Source organism: Crocodylus siamensis, chromosome 1, assembly GCF_052110815.1.
Source record: "Crocodylus siamensis isolate JL-2025a chromosome 1, ASM5211081v1, whole genome shotgun sequence".
NCBI lineage: Eukaryota > Metazoa > Chordata > Crocodylia > Crocodylidae > Crocodylus > Crocodylus siamensis.
The window spans coordinates 182,442,274-182,458,285 of NC_143395.1; the positions used below are offsets into that span (position 1 = coordinate 182,442,274).

At 40.6% G+C, this 16,012-nt stretch overlaps 1 protein-coding gene across 2 annotated transcripts in view; it reads right to left on the minus strand.

Annotated features, from left to right (window-relative positions):
• Positions 1–16,012, minus strand: part of VPS54 (VPS54 subunit of GARP complex) — a 66,733-nt gene that overhangs the window by 6,550 nt on the left and 44,171 nt on the right. For both annotated transcript variants that reach the window (XM_090050475.1, XM_090050466.1), the window contains 6 exons: positions 14,622–14,751; positions 12,366–12,547; positions 11,171–11,280; positions 9,065–9,128; positions 5,794–5,899; positions 1,360–1,447 (listed from right to left, as the gene is read on the minus strand). In XM_090050475.1, coding sequence (XP_089906601.1) covers positions 1,360–1,447; positions 5,794–5,899; positions 9,065–9,128; positions 11,171–11,280; positions 12,366–12,547; positions 14,622–14,751 — 680 coding nt within the window. The remainder of the gene's footprint in view (positions 1–1,359; positions 1,448–5,793; positions 5,900–9,064; positions 9,129–11,170; positions 11,281–12,365; positions 12,548–14,621; positions 14,752–16,012) is intronic.

A 16,012-nucleotide genomic window follows, 5' to 3' on the forward strand; every position in this document is an offset into this window, starting at 1 on the left:
ATTTATGGAGTAAAACAGCTTCAGCAGGCGAGTGACAGAGACTCACCTCAGAACATCTCCTGGTCTAGTGGCTGGAGACTGGACACCCAGAATCAAACTGATGCTCTTCTACCATCATCTGCTGCTTTCCCCAACCCTCCTTACTCTAAGGAGATGATGCACAGCTGTGAATATTCAAGTGTAGGGATGTGCTTCTCTCCAGCATGGAGTTAGGCACTTAGCCCACCTTCAGATTTCATACTAATCAGCACAGGCAGCTCCCTAGCCAGCCTGAAGGTTCAGATCAGGGAATTTAATAGGTGATTCTGTTTTTAAGCACCAAGGGAACTAGGATGACCTGGGATAAAGGTGCAGGCCTGGAATCTGGGAGACCCAGGTTCAGTCCCTCACCCTGCCATTAATCTCTTCTGTGACCCTGAATATGTTAGTTACCTTCCTTCTGCATGACGCAGGGAGGAAAATATGCTTGTCATGACTCCTACCACAATACTTGCAATCTGCAATTCCTTCACCACTGACAGTAAACTGGTATAACACACATGACATGAAAAATTCTTAGGCTTCTAATGGCCTCTGTATATTGCACAGGAAAGCCTGGGTACCTAGTTCAGAGCAGTGGATTCCAATAGGTGGCACACACGTTGGAGTCCAGAACTGTGATGCAAAGTCCCTTTGTGGTTTTAGCCCTTAAGGCATTCTGCACTTGGTACGCTGACAGTCACAGGAGTTTTAGATGAATAAAGCTGGTGGCAGATGGTGGAGAAATACAAAGAAATTCCTCCACCCGCTACTGAAATGCAGTTACTACTGGAGTTGAATATGACCACTGTTTAACAAAAAACAGCAACCTTTCCCAATAGATAGGACAGAAAGCAAGGAGCCCCATACACCCAAGTGTAAGGCAACGGCAGATTTAAGTCAGGCAGGCTTCTGTTGCTTTTAAAAAAGGGAGATACTGCATACTCCAAAAAGCAAACAGCTCCCCCATCTGTGCCAAGGTAATTTTCTCCAAAGTCAATTATTTTGATAGACTACCATAGCCAACATACTGATTTCTTCCATCTTCAAGTAACATAACACAGATTTGTATTTAAAGTGACTCAACAGACTAATGATGAGCTGGACACAGATTTAAAAACCATTCCTCAAATCTTTCCCAAGTTCTCATCATATACTTTCCCTGAATATGAAGAAAGAAGCCCTGTTATTTTCCAAGGCACTTGGACATAATTTATGATCCTAATATATATCTTGCATAATATCAGAATTATCCTCTGATGCTATAAGTTATCTCTGAATATTTAGTGTTTTATTGAACTGGTGCATGAGATTTAACATTTTAAGTAGAAAAGGCCATACCTAAATTCTTTGTAGTTATTGTTTTCAGACCAACAACTTGCAATGCACCTGCTCCAAGCACTAGTTGGCAGCTTCTGGAGTTGAAATACTGATGAGAGAGAGAAAAATGAAAGATATCTTACACAAGGACAGCAGTTCCCAAACTGTGGATCATGACCCCAAATGGGGTCACAAAAATTAGTGGAAGGATTTGTGGGGACAGGGGGCTGTGTTCTGGCAGGGAGGGGTTATGCTGAGGAAAAGTTTGGAAAGCATGGCACTAGACATTTAAAATTGGTATGTAACACAGGTTAAAAGCACTTCAGAACCATCATAAGAGAAACAGTTAATTGTTATAATCTGTTACACTCAGAAGGCCCCATCATGGTTACATGCTTCTTTCTCTGGGAACACTTCAGCTCTCTCACTTATGATTCCCCTTTTGTGTTTTCTAAAGATTTTGGGACTTGATCTTTTAAAATACCCTGGAAATCAAAAGGAAACTTTCCACTGACTTCAGAGGACTTTGGGTCAGTCCCTTAATTTTTTTACTTGGTTTACACTGAGGATTGCATTGTAGATTGGGGTTTAAGGATCAGAAAAGAAGTGAACATTAAGGATGGTAAATTACTACATGATGATTTCATGTCTGGGACTAACCTGCTCTTGTGCAACATACTGGTCATAGTTCAGATGAGTCACAAGAGCCTGGAGAATGGCCAGGCCACTTCCACCCCCCTTTCAGATGACAGCTTATGATGTAAAATGGGCATGCTGTGTTCACATTAGATGAGTAAATATACATTGTATAGACCAGGGGCGGGCAATTATTTTGGGTGGAGGGCCATTTACTGAGTTTTGGTAAGCCATGGAGGGCTGTATGACAGGCAGCCAGTAGCAGATTAATATTGATTTTCTAAATTTTTTAGGGGCCCCGCAGGCTGGATATAATGGCCTGGTGGCTGCATCTGGCCTGCAGGCTACATTTTGCCCATCCCTGGTGTAGACCCAACCCTTAGCTCCACTGGGTGATGTTAGAGGGGACAGAAACTGGAGTTCTTTTCAGAAAAAAAAAATCACCAAAGCAATTTGGATCCTGACCTTCCTCAACAAAGCCCAGGACATAGGAGACACAGAAAGCAGTATGGGAATATTATTTATGGGGAGTGAGCTATGCAAGGCTCATTTTATAGGAACTACATTTATCTTAGTGGCACTAATCTAGATAAAGGGAGCCACTCAAAGTATCTTCCTGCCAAAAGATGCTTCTGTCAGAGTACAAAGGCCTGCAGCTCTCTTTATAATGGTGTGGGTGGCAGCTTTACACAGTTGTTGACATCTTTCACCTCCAAGGTGCTGCCAAAGAGGCATGAGATTAACTTAATATCATATAAAAAATACTAGAGACTCTCTCCAACAGTCCACAGGACTATACAAGACCCCAACCATTCACCAATGCCCCAGTGCCCATCTTATATCATAAACTGTCATTTGAAAAGGGGGTGGAAATGGCCTGGTCCCCAGATGATAAATGGCCTCTTCTTGACTAATTTTCCCTTTTAAGTCCCAGGCTGGAAGACTAAGTGATTTGAGTCCCATCCTTCATCACCTGACACAAGATTGTATAGACAATGTCACAGAATATCCCAGAACATTTTGGGCTTTGGGAGAAATAAAGAATCACCATCCATACCACCTGGAAACAAAAGAGGAAGCAACTAATTTTGCTGGGCCAGATCTCATGGATGTAAGATCTTCCTCTATGAAAGCAGACACAGAAACAACAACTCATTCAACCACTTGAAATCCTGGGATGAGCCCCTGGAACTTCTCTTGTTAAATGTGGATTGTAATGCCAAACATCAGGGGATTTTTTAAAGGTGTCCCTGAAGGGGCCATGATCAGTGAGGATGGCCCAGTTTGCCAGGTACCCATATCTGAAGAGAACTGTCCCATCTCTGTGAAGATGCTTCTGGAGGAGTTCCAGTTGTTGGGTTGCATGGTGAAAGAAGGATGTAAAACCCAGAGTTTAGCTTTGAAGTGTTTTCCCTCCCTAAGCAAGACAAAGATTCCCTTTCCCTGGCTCCTGAGAGGAATCATACAGCACCCCTTTGCCCTTAAGTTAAGCTTGTTCCATTTGCCCTGCTTTGGTGTGATTGGGGCTGGAACAATTCAGAGAAAAAAGCTTCAGGAACATCAGTCCTCTTAAGGGAAGAATCAGTGGAAAACAGTTTTCTTGCTACCCCTAAAAAACAGTTGCATGAACTAGGATTATGATGGAAAAATATAAACACTGGACTACTAGTTTGTATTCCCAAAGGCAGACAGCAAACAAATGTGAACTGCCTCTGGCCTTTGATTGTGAGAGAGGCACAAACTAGACATCTCTGAATCAGACAGAAGTCAGCATCCAAGCATTCAAGTCAGTTCATTCATGTCTTCAAGTCAGTCCACTGATTGCCAAGCAGAACTTTTTAACCATCTGCTACAGAATTACTAAGAGACTCCTGAATACTCTTTTTCTGCACTGTCCTTGCTGTTACCAGGGCATCAGATGATCCATGACAAACTGGCAAGGAAGAAGTTTGCATCACTAGCAGAGTAAGACTCCTTCAGTTGGACTATGTGTAACAAAGAGCATACACATTGCAATGTGGTGGGAAAAAAGCCATTTCCTCTTTTGGCTAGAATATCTAATGAAATCTAGACCAGCAAAACTACTCTAGCCTCAAAATCACTCATGTATCCACAAGCTGGCTTTTGGTTTGCTTTCTTGTACAATTCAAGATGTGAGCAGTTATTTTACAAGCCCAAAATGGCTTAGGATTTGATTGTTTGGGAACCAACCATTTTGCACCCTATATCCCAGTTCAGACTGGCTGCAGCTGAGATGAGAGGCTTTTGCCATCAGTTTTCCACCTCTGGAATTTGCTTTGCTTGGCAGCCTGTCAAAGCCACAATTCAACAACCTTCATTGACACCATGTAAGGTCTTTATTTGGTTTAACATCTGAATGATGATTAGCTTTTGCTTTTAGCTCTTGTTTATGCTAAAGTTTAAGGTAATCTCTATAATTGTAGCCTGCCTAGCTGCCACAGAGATAGGAATTAATAAACTGCACATGCCATTTTGGCAATGGAAAAGAAATGTACCAACAGGAAAGATAACAATTAATTTATTCTTAGTAAGTTTTGTGGATGAACCTCAGTGGTGAATACAGGGAAAGAAAAGACCCTGTGTACATGGGTATGTTATTACTTAAAGTAAGGGCTTGGACACACAATCCATTTTCATCGGTGTAAATAAGGAGCAGACAACATGCATAGAAGAGTAACCCTGTGAAAAATAAGAGGTAACATTCTACTGATCTATGTTACATGGTGGTGTACAGTTCCTCTGTCCACTGCTTATCCCAGGGCAGCCGTTCATACACAACAAGAGGCTACTCCATGTTCCTCTGCTACCTAGTGGCAAGGCACAATGACAGCTGGCTACTGTGTGCCGCTACTTCAGGATAGCTGTCTGAAGTATATCCGGTTGCTCCAGACCCTGGTGTAATGTACCTATGTGTACAAAAATCAGCATAAACTTGTCCTATGTCCATGACATTTGAGGGGTTACCAGAAGGAATTTACTTAAGAGGTCTGTACCCCTAATCTTTCCAAAATTATGTTAAAGGTTCCAGTGCAGTTCAGAATCTGCTACTATTTTGATTATAATTCCTGGCAACTAGCACTTAAATATGCAAGTCAATCTTTGTAGGGAAACTTGGCCAAAAACCTCGTTGACAGTTGCTTTGCCTTATCACAGCAATGATACTCGTAAACATAGTCATGTACTCCTTTTCATTGTGGTCATCTGTTTTAGCCAGAGCCTAGAAGCCCTAGCCTATCATCTTCCATAGCATGAGAGATACTTAAAGGTCCTGATCTTAATTTACTTTTCCTTTTACCATAATAGCTTTACCAGACAGATACTTTTCTTTGTTCCAACCATGAAATGACTTGTACAAATCAAGAAATTGGTTTCCTCCCTGCATACATGCATCTTTGAAAGATATTTTGGCTTAAGCTGCCCTATCTTACTTCACATCATCTACTTCATACCAGCTTTTTCCCCAGCCTAAAGGACAAATGTCAATAAAACTCCAAAAACAAAGTTGCTCTTCTGCTGGCTACCAGGGGCACTCTAACATGCCAATGGACAAGTGACTTTGTATAGTTATTTCACCTAGCAGATTTCTTCTGAACTGTATTTATATGGATGGCCTACAGCACCACCCAAGTTTATCGTTAAAAGATATGCATTGTGACATCTATAGTTATAGCAAAGGTCACAGTGAAGTTATGCTTCACTAACAAATCATAACTTTACATGGAGCATTACTGTGGGCAAGACACACCTCCTCCCTTATAGATCTTTAGCTAGTGTAGACATCATTTTTGGTGGTCATACCTTTAGTAAATCAGACAGACGAGTAAGCATGTCAGTAGTGATAGATGGGATGTTATCCACACACTGGCAGTACTCAAGGATTATTCTTATTAACAGCAACACTGTTCTACAAGAAAAGAAACAGAGCCAAATATGTCACTTCAGTGTACAGACAAGATGGTGAATCAAATACATACTACCACTTTGTTGATAGCAAGGATATTTTTAAGCTGCCTTTTAAATGTTTCCTCTCCCATTTTCTAACTTCATCAATTTTAAAACTTCTTCAGATTTCTATAACTTGGCTACATATTTCAACACCATTTAACTTTATTTTAAAAAAGTGTCCAGCATCTAGTAGTGCTAGAATTCTCATTCAACTTTTTTTTCTTTTTTCTTTTGGTTTTTCAACTAATGCATTTATTCATATACCATTCCCCCATATTACGGCCCACATCTTGCTTTGGGAAGACAATATGTAGGAAAAAGGCAAATAAGCATATTTAAAACACAAAATGGGATGCTTTTATACAATGTATATATAATTGCTCTCAGCCCTTGTAAGGTTTGCATATAGCCAACAGTCAAAAATTTTAAAAGGTTAAGTTTGTGTGATAAACCTATAATGCAGGGTATCAATAGTATAAAATATAGTATTATTTCTCCTACCTTCATACCCCGGGAAAAGCCTGAAATTTAAAGATGGTAATGATGAAAATATGTGAAAATATATATATATAAATATGTTTCACATATATATTTTCACATACTTTCATCATTACCATCTTTAAATTTCAGGCTTTTCTCAGGGTATGAAGGTTAGGAGAAATAATACCATATTTGATACTACTGATACTGTTGCTTGATTATGTCATAAAGAAAGGTTGGAAAGCTTCTGTCCTAAACACATCTGTTGTTCCCATTCACTTTTTTACAGTAGTAATTCAGGTAGTTTAGTCTGGAACACTTGACAGTCACCAGGTAAAATGACAGCTTCATGAGACTGAGAGGCTAAGTGTAGCCCCTGCTCCAACATACTAGGGTTTTAAAATGGCCATGAATGAATTCCCTCACTACAGGATTTATATAGACCTGCCATAAGTGGCTTCTGTGGCTGGAAGTCAATGGGATATTGGCTACTAAATCACTGACGAAAAAATGGGACTTAGGTGCTTTTGATTTTCATTGTTGCTATTTATTGGTGTGATATAAAAATAAATGGAATACAAGAAGCCTGAAACTAAAAAAAATGGTGAAAGGTGACTGGTGATTTGTAAAGATGGGAAGAGAGAAAGAAAACTTATAAAAATAGTTAACTGCTACAAGAACAAGAGGTCCCCAGTTCAATATAGTTACTTTATATCTTACAGAAACAACCATTGAAAGAATACAGGGTTCTATTCACATACCAGTAGGAAACTCTAAAGCTCCATTCTTAAGACACTATGTAGCCATCTTTGCCAATTCTGAGCAAATACAACAGGAAAAAAATTCAAGACAGTCATGAGCATTGAAGAGCCCCTAATGAATGCACAGTCAGTCAAGGAAAGAGACTGAGCAGCTGCATACACACAGTAGGAAACACTCAGGGACACTGAGCACCTGTAATTCCCACCAAATTCAATGGGAGCTGCAGCTACACAGCATCTATAAGAATCAGGCTTGACCTATAAAAAAAACATACACTCCTTTCAACCCAAATACAGAGAAGCCAAGAAAATTCAAGCTGGGTCATCCTTGTCAGACCAGGCCAGCATTCAAAATAAGACCCCTGGGCATTTCAAAACACAAATCTTCCTCCTCACAAGTAAGCTACAAAAACAAATAGAGATTTTTGTAAGCTAATTTCATTTTAGGAAATTATTTTTTGGTTCATTCATATTTATTTTTTAAAAATAGGTGAAACATTACAAGAGAAATGTCTGTAGAAATCTGTAGACTATAAATGTCCAATATGGAAGTTGATGATTTCTTCAAGGAGCTAAAACTAATTCTACCTCAGATAAGACATGGATTAGCAAAGATACCTTCTATGCCTGGTCTATCAAGTAGTTTCATTCAGAGCCTACGTTATCTTTGAAAGGATATTTATATAATGCTATTGTATCTCAAAACACTGTCAGATGGTGCCGGTGTTAGCTACTCAGGGCACCTATACACGTGCAGCAAGGCTGCTCCAACGCATCGTAATTACAGCGCATCGCAGCAGACTTGATTAATCGGAGTGCTTGAGCATGGTAATTACTGTGCTCCAGCAGACTCCAGCATCACGTGCATAAGTGTTGCTGCACTGGAAAATGGTGGCAGGGCACTTTAAACCACCCCCATTGCCACTTTTCAGCATGGGGATGCTTATACATGTGTCGCTCCAGGTGTTTTAATTAGAGCGGCTCTCAGAGCCGCTTAATTAAAGCAACCCCTCCAAAGCACATACATAAACACCCTCAGAGACTAGCTTAAAGACTGTTAATTTTAAGCTGGCACTGAAATTCTGAGTCACTGGTTTCTGTTTTTGGTTAAAACTGTAGCACAATATACAAAGGAACCTACATAAGATGATAGCCAGTTACCATGTAAGTTTTTGAAAACTAGGTCATTTCGTTTTGAGTTGTGGGTAATGTGATATTTGGATTTAAGTGCATTAAATATCTTTTTTCCAGGCTGCATCCTAAAAATGCCCCCTAGATATATTTAATACTCTGACAACTATGTCCCAAGGTTGAGCAATGCAAAAATATAAACATCCAAATGCACTTGTTTAAACTTTGCTTTTGTTTTGGATTTAATTCGTTAAAACTAGCTAGATCAATCCAAAAATACCAGAAAATAAGATAAAAATAAGAAATGATATTTCATTCTCAGGTTAAAAAGGAATTTCACTGACTGAATTCCCCATATCATTAATTCATCAGTGTTCCCTATCTTTCCATTGACGTATATGGACAAGCACATTCTAATATTTTAAGTAAATAACACCAATCATATACTGACAATGGGAATGTATGCAGAGATGGAAAAAATCCTAAGTATGTGCATTGCTGGAAAAATTACAAGCCAGAAGAAAATGTAAATTTTAATGTTGATGCTTTACAGCTGAAGTAACATCTTTAAAAGGTGCAGAACATCATGCCATATTTTACTACTGCTCCAGAATCAGAGGAAAACTAATCTGGGGAGGAGAGGGTTTGTCTTTATTCAAAACAAGATTGCTAAAGCTTTTAGTATTCAACACAGTTTTACTTAAAAGCACAAGCCAACTAACTCATCATTCAGAGAAAAGAGTGCATCTTACCCAACCACAGCATATTTTTGTCCTTCGACAATGAGGAAGTCAGCTGGCTTTCTTTCTTCAGCAACTACACATTATAACAAGGAGAGAGCGAGCACAAGAGAGGTGAGCTGAATAGAAAACAAGTGCAAAAAACTGTAAACTGTTCCTCTAATGGCTGAAAACCAGTCACTCAGAGCACTATCCTGTATTTTATATTGCAGATATGCAGACTCATTTACTTACCCACCACACTTTCTATAATATATTTATATAGTGCTGCAATACTGAGACAAAAATAGCCATTATGGACTCACCAGCTAACAAGGACTGACAATGTCTCTGATGTTGAAACCCATTTTATTGAGAGGCAATTGCTCACTGGGGTTACCACCTCTTGTTTTGGAAAAATAGCTATGACAGATCTATACTACACCTGGGTTGCTCTCTGTACATGCCCTCACTAGTAGCACTGTCCCTGACTATCCCGAGACTGCTTTAGCTAAAAGAGAATCTCTTACTTGAGACAGCACTCCAGAATTATCTGAGTATGAAGGGTGACAAACACAAAAACCAGTGCAAAAAAAAGTCACTGAGATGAGAAGTCTATTGAGAATGTACCCTACATAACTGCAAGACTGTTTCAGGCTAGACATAAGGAAGAATTTCTTTACTGTCCGAGCCCCCAAGGTCTGGAACAGCCTGCCATCGGAGGTGGTTCAAGCACCTACATTGAACACCTTCAAGAGGAAACCGGATGCTTATCTTGCTGGGATCCTATGACCCCAGCTGACTTCCTGCCCTTCAGGAGGGGGGCTGGACTCAATGATCTTCCAAGGTCCCTTCCAGCCCTAGTGTCTATGAAATCTATGAAATCAATAGATGTACAATGTGGTTTGGATCTAGGGTTATCACAGACTTTTTTTTCAAGCCTAGCCCTCTAAGTATTCACTGAAACTGCTTCCATTCTAAATTTGGCACTTCCGACTTCTTATCTTATTCAGGCCAGCTAAAAAGCCATTCCTTCTAAAGCTGTAGCTTCCTGCCTTTTTTGTATTGCCCCTGTGGGTTTTTTGCTCCTGCCGCATCCCCTGTCCTACTTTTGGCTGGTGAGGTTATTCTAAACTCATTTTTGGCCATTTCTCTTCATCTCCTGTATTTCTTTTTTATTAGAAGAGTAGACAGAATTCTTAGGCCCAAGCAAAATCATTACATTACTAACATATTTATTTTCACAATGTTTCTCTGAAGAAGAGATAACCTTCCCATTCCTATCTCAGACATAGGGAACTGAGGCACTGAAAGACTGAGCGATTTGTCCAAGATCACACAAGGAGTCTGCAGTCCAGCATAATATAATTATACAGCCTTCCAGAGGCTATATAATTCCTTGGCCTGTATATGATCCATGGGCAGGCCATACTGGAGTACGTGTTATTTTAAAAGGGCAGGGGTAGCAACACTTCAGAGATGTCTTGGGAGAATTCTGATGTCTCGCAGGGACCGCCATTACCAGGCAAGGAATTCCTGTGTGGAATCTCCCACAGTCTCAATTAATAAGTGCTTTTGCTGCTAAAACTGTCCCAAGAAGTCTCTAAAATTGAGATCAAGCATTGAATGCTTCATCCTTTTAAATAGGCATTTGGATTTTCTCCCCAAGAACACCATATAGGCATACCTCATTTTATTGCGCTTCGCTTTATTGCGCTTCGCAGATACTGCGTTTTTTACAAATTGAAGGTTTGTGGCAACCCTGCGTCAAGCAAGTCTGTCGGCGCCATTTTTCCAAAAGCATTTGCTCACTTCGCATTTTTAGCAGTAAAGTATTTTTTAATTAAGGTATGTACATTTTTTTTTAGACATAATGCTATTGCACACTTAATATACTACAGTATAGTGTAAACATAACTTTTATATGCACTGGGAAACCAAAAAATTCATGTGACTCGCTTTATTGCGATATTCGCTTTATTGCGATGGTCTGGAACCGAACCCGCAATATCTCCGAGGTATGCCTGTACATGTGTATGAATCAAGAGGTACAAAAAATCTGTTCTGCAATATTTGACTGCAAAAATCTGCTCTGTGGTAAATGAAGAGAATAATAATACTGAAACCGAAGGTACACACCTGCCTTTTTTTCAGGTAGCGTAATCCTGCCTTCAGCTACAGAATCAACAAGATCCTGAAACTCAGCAGGAACTTCAGCTTGCTTCCAGCGCTCATTATCTAGTAGCAGACTATTTATATACATAAAAAGGAGGTTAAAAGGAAAAAGTAAAATGAAAGTTGTTGCCTCAAAGCTTTTCTTGCTTGTACTACAACAGAATCAAAACTGATGTAGTTAAAAGGGATTCAAAGTAATAAAAGATTCAATGGTCCAACATTTTATCATTAATCCTTACTTACAAGGGTGCATAAGTAATTTTGAACAGTAAATTAAATCTACCTGGCAAATACCCATACATTAGCTTGGAAAACTGTAGACCAAATAAATTAAACATACATCACAAAAGAAACTGGCATGTACTACATACTATGTGGACATTGCTGCTTGAATACTCTGTGAAAACAGTGACATTTAAGGACCTTTTTAATGTATAATAGAAAAGGGGGTTGATGCACATTAGAGTGAAAGCTTTTCTATGCATCCATATCAGAGAAAATTTAACACACATGCAACACCAAAGAAATCATGAAAAAATGGAGCAGGAAGGGGAACAGCATGAGCTCAAAGCCCACTATACCTCCAAAGATAAAAGTAAGTGCAATCTCTTTCACCAAATGCAAATTGGGTGTAGCCCTCAGTCTGATAAGCAAGAGAGTAGCAGGCTGTTATCTGGGGAGGGGCACAGGACAGGACTGACAAATGCAGACTGAGCTCTTTCCTATGCCTCTCCACACAAGCAGAGAGGACTGCCTTTTATTGTTGCATTAAACCACCTTCAGAGACTGGTAACAATTGGAAGAAGCTGTCCTGGGCATAAGTACAAAGTAAGCCTTCCCAGGAGAAGGAGGATGTTTCAGGTCTCATTCCTAGTGTTACCAGACCCTGGCTATACATGGACCTTGTGAGCCCAAGTTGTTACAAGAGGGAGCAGGCTGTCTTCAATTCTTTTTGCAGCTAATGACAATCTTTCTTTAGACAGTTAGGGCAGTCCAGCTGAATATGATTCAAATTGCAAGAACAACAAATATAGCTAATATACAGGGAATGAAGCAGCCTGAAACATGTTACAATAGACAGTTTCACTTATAAATTTGGTTACGATGTTCCAGGAACAAGCCCCTTTCATCAGACATGGAGAGTGCTATCCAGGGATACCTGAGCTTTGTTTTTCTCTCCTCGTGGAATCTATTCACAAATCTATTAGCTTGACTCTGAAGTGCTCCACGCAATGACATGCTTTTTCGGCCACAGATTTGTTCGGTATCTAAGATAAATCCTTCCATTAGTCGAGAAAGGGCAACAAATTCATTAGAATTCAGCTTCTCCAGGAAGCCATCCTAAATGCAAAGAAAACAACCATAAGGACAAAAATACCAGGAAGGCACAGGGTATAGACACACATAGCCCACAAATGGATTTAAATACAGTTTGAACTTAAAGCAGACAAATGAACAAGTGGCCTGGAATAGTTAAAAAGTGTACCTGCAAAATCAAGTTCACTGTGAACTGGGTCAATATTACCTGTAGACACCAAGTGTTCTGTGATGCATGGTTTGGTCAGTCCTTCAGGCACCCCACGCTATGCTTCTCTCTCTCTTCCAATCCCCTGCTGTACCAGGCTGCCTTCATAAATGGCCAGAACTCTGCAGCCCCCTTTTTTTGCCTGTTGTTGTCCATGAACTCCCTTGCACTGGTTGTTCAATAAAAGCTATCTAATATCCAGTTGTGTTCTCACTCCCTACTCAACCACAGTTCCTCATCATGTCCCCACAGCCCCTGGGAACCTCAAAACACAGGTATTTTGCACTTAGCCTCTCCAAGGTTACTGAACTTTACTGAACCTGTATTTAGGAGAAAAAGCAAAGCAGAAAAGTGAAAACACCTCTAGCCACAGGTCACTCACCCCCTGGGAGCCCTCCTAAGCACCCCCACTCAAACTTATCCACTGTAAGGCATGCAGGGCTGGGTGATCGCCCCTACTCCCAGTGTCTAAAAGATGACCACTCCACCTGGAACGTTAAGGCCCTCTATGTGCAGACACCTCTGCCTTACAATAATTATGAACTAGTTCTCAATGAGTGACATCTGGGAATGATTTGATTGTTACACGTGTCCATACCCACAAACTTAAAAGGAAGACTTGCCAGTTTGTCTGAGTGCCAGGCCTTACCTAGAGACTGACAGGACAGGAAGCCAGCTCCTAATAATGATCTGAAGTGAACCAAAAGTAACTGCAGGGAAGACAACTGTTGAGTCTGACTGGTACCAGTACGCAGTAATACCATGGGAAAAGCCACAATTACTGTTAGTGGTGAGTCTTTCTAGGAATTTTGTACCTGTGCCCTGACAATGGCATACCTTGGCCTCTACCCAGGCCTGCCCTATAAATCTTCTGGAAAAGATGGGAAGGGTGAAACATCAAACTTTAGGTGTAGGTTTAAGCCCCAGAGCATAAGTTTACTAAGGTCCCATTTAGCTTATGCTTTACATTAATTTTTAGGGAGCCTCATTATTTGTAACCCAGATGTAATGCTAACTGACATAACGATCATATTGAACATGAGTCATCTTCATCTACACTTACTGGACATCTGACCTGGCTGCTCCACTAAAACATCATTTATGGACCAGGACCAAACCTACGCTAGATCACAAAGTGAGCTAAAGCAAAGCAGAATGCTGTCTCAGCACATCTGCAGATAGAACCATGATTCCTAGAACCCAAGCTTTTAGTGCCTTGTTGCTCTGGTTGTGAAGACACCTTTCACAGGCAATGCAACACTCAGCTGTTTTAGTAAGTCTACAAAGACAGATGCAAACTTAAGTTCCACAAGGGCTATGACCTGTCCTCATTAATTTGAAATAACCAAAGAAAATAATTTTAAAAGCTAACATTTATCTCTGGCTTTGCTTCAACTAAGACTTTTCCCACCAAAATGCCTGATTCTGACTAACACTGGCTAAGCAACAATGAAGACAAGGACTTTCAGAAGTCCTGGTGCAAGAGCCACTGGCATCTTAAGCAACAGTTATCCCCAAAAGCAAGGCAGATTAAAAGGCTGCTGGCATCTGGTCCACACTGGTGCCTCCACAGTTACTACCACTGGTGCAGCTGCAAAGATGGGCAGGTACAAGGGGAAAAAGCTATTGTATGCAAATCCAGTCCCACTGTCTCTTGTTTTAGTGAAAAATAGTACTCAGTTTAAACAGTGTCTGACAATGATGTATTATGTAAAAGCCAGTGAGCTCTGAGACATAAGCTCTTGGATCACATGCGCATTTACTTGCTTTCAGTACAAGATATAATTTCAAAAATCTACAAGGAAAATATCCTCCTTAATCATTCAAATCCCAACAAATAGTATGTGCAATCTTTTCATTAAGGCTGCTGGTCTGATGCAAGTACATTACCTTTGCCCTTGCCATGAGGAACTTGACAGATCGATCATGGCAGATATCAGAGGCACTATAAAGCAACTCTTGAATGTTATTTGCCAGCTTGCCCAGTTCCAGATCAGTCAGCTTCATGTCATCACTAATGCTAAAAATGACAGAAACATTTGTTTGCAAATGATTTTACAAAGGTTACAATCACATTCTGAGGGAGGGAAGACAAAAGCAGTAGCTGTCAGGTAAACCATGTCAATTCCAAGGCTGCTTTCTAACTTTTCATAGTTATGAACTTTCTTACCAGCTGTCAGCATCTCATCAGGCTCTACAACAAGCAAATACATGTTTGTATTCGTTCCCTCTCTCCCCCCCCCCTTTTTTTTTTATTAACAATACAGTCAATAATTGGAGTTAGGCATTTCTGGGAAGATCACTTCACATCATTTATTAATACACTCCTTACACTTTGAGCTCCCTGGACACTCCATTGCTGACCTCAAGAGTAGCTGTTCTTAGACGACGGAACTTTAATAACAAACCTGAACAAGAAGTGAGACCCAAGAAGTCATCCTCCCGCTTTACTCGGCTTTGGTAAGGCTGCAGCTGGAGTACTGCATCCAATCCTGGGCTCCATAGTTTAGAAAGGACATGGAGAAGCTTGAGAGAGTCCAGGGGAATCATGCGCAGGATTAAAGGTCAAGAAAACAGGTCTTATGAGGAGAGCCTGAGAGGCATGGGACTTTTCAGCTTGGAGAAAAGAAGGCTCGGGGGGATTTGGTGGCAGCCTATAAGTATATAAGGAGTGTGCATCAGGAACTAGGGGAACATCTGTTCACCAGGGCACCCCAAGGGAAGACAAGGTCTAACAGTTGCAAACTGCTGGAAGACTGTTTTAGACTAGACATAAGGAAAAACTTCTTTACCGTCCAAGTCTCCAGAGACTAGACTAGACTCCCACCAGAAGTGGTGCAAGCACCTCCTCTGGATAACTTTAAGAAACGCTTGGATGCTTATCTTGCTGGAGTGATCTTACCCCAGCTGACTTCCTGCACCTTCGGCAGGGGGCTGGACCTGATGATCTGAAGGTCCCTTCCAGCCCTAATGTCTATGGAAACTATGAGAAACTGTGGAATACGAAATCATCCACAGATTGGATTGTGTTAAGTATGATCTAAACCAAGCCTATGGGTTCTTATCCCACTGCTTGGATTAGCTTTTATAATCTTTATGTCCCTGAGTGGGTTTAACTGCTTTGTTTTCTCTCTCCTACCCACCTTCCCTCTCTCAGAAGTGGCCCCTCCCTTTTCTCCCCACCACTTCCCTACCCTTTTTATTCTAATCACTGCTTTTTATTTAGAAGCTCTGCATCCTGCAGTCCCTTCACAGCATCTGATGGAATAAGCCTACTCATT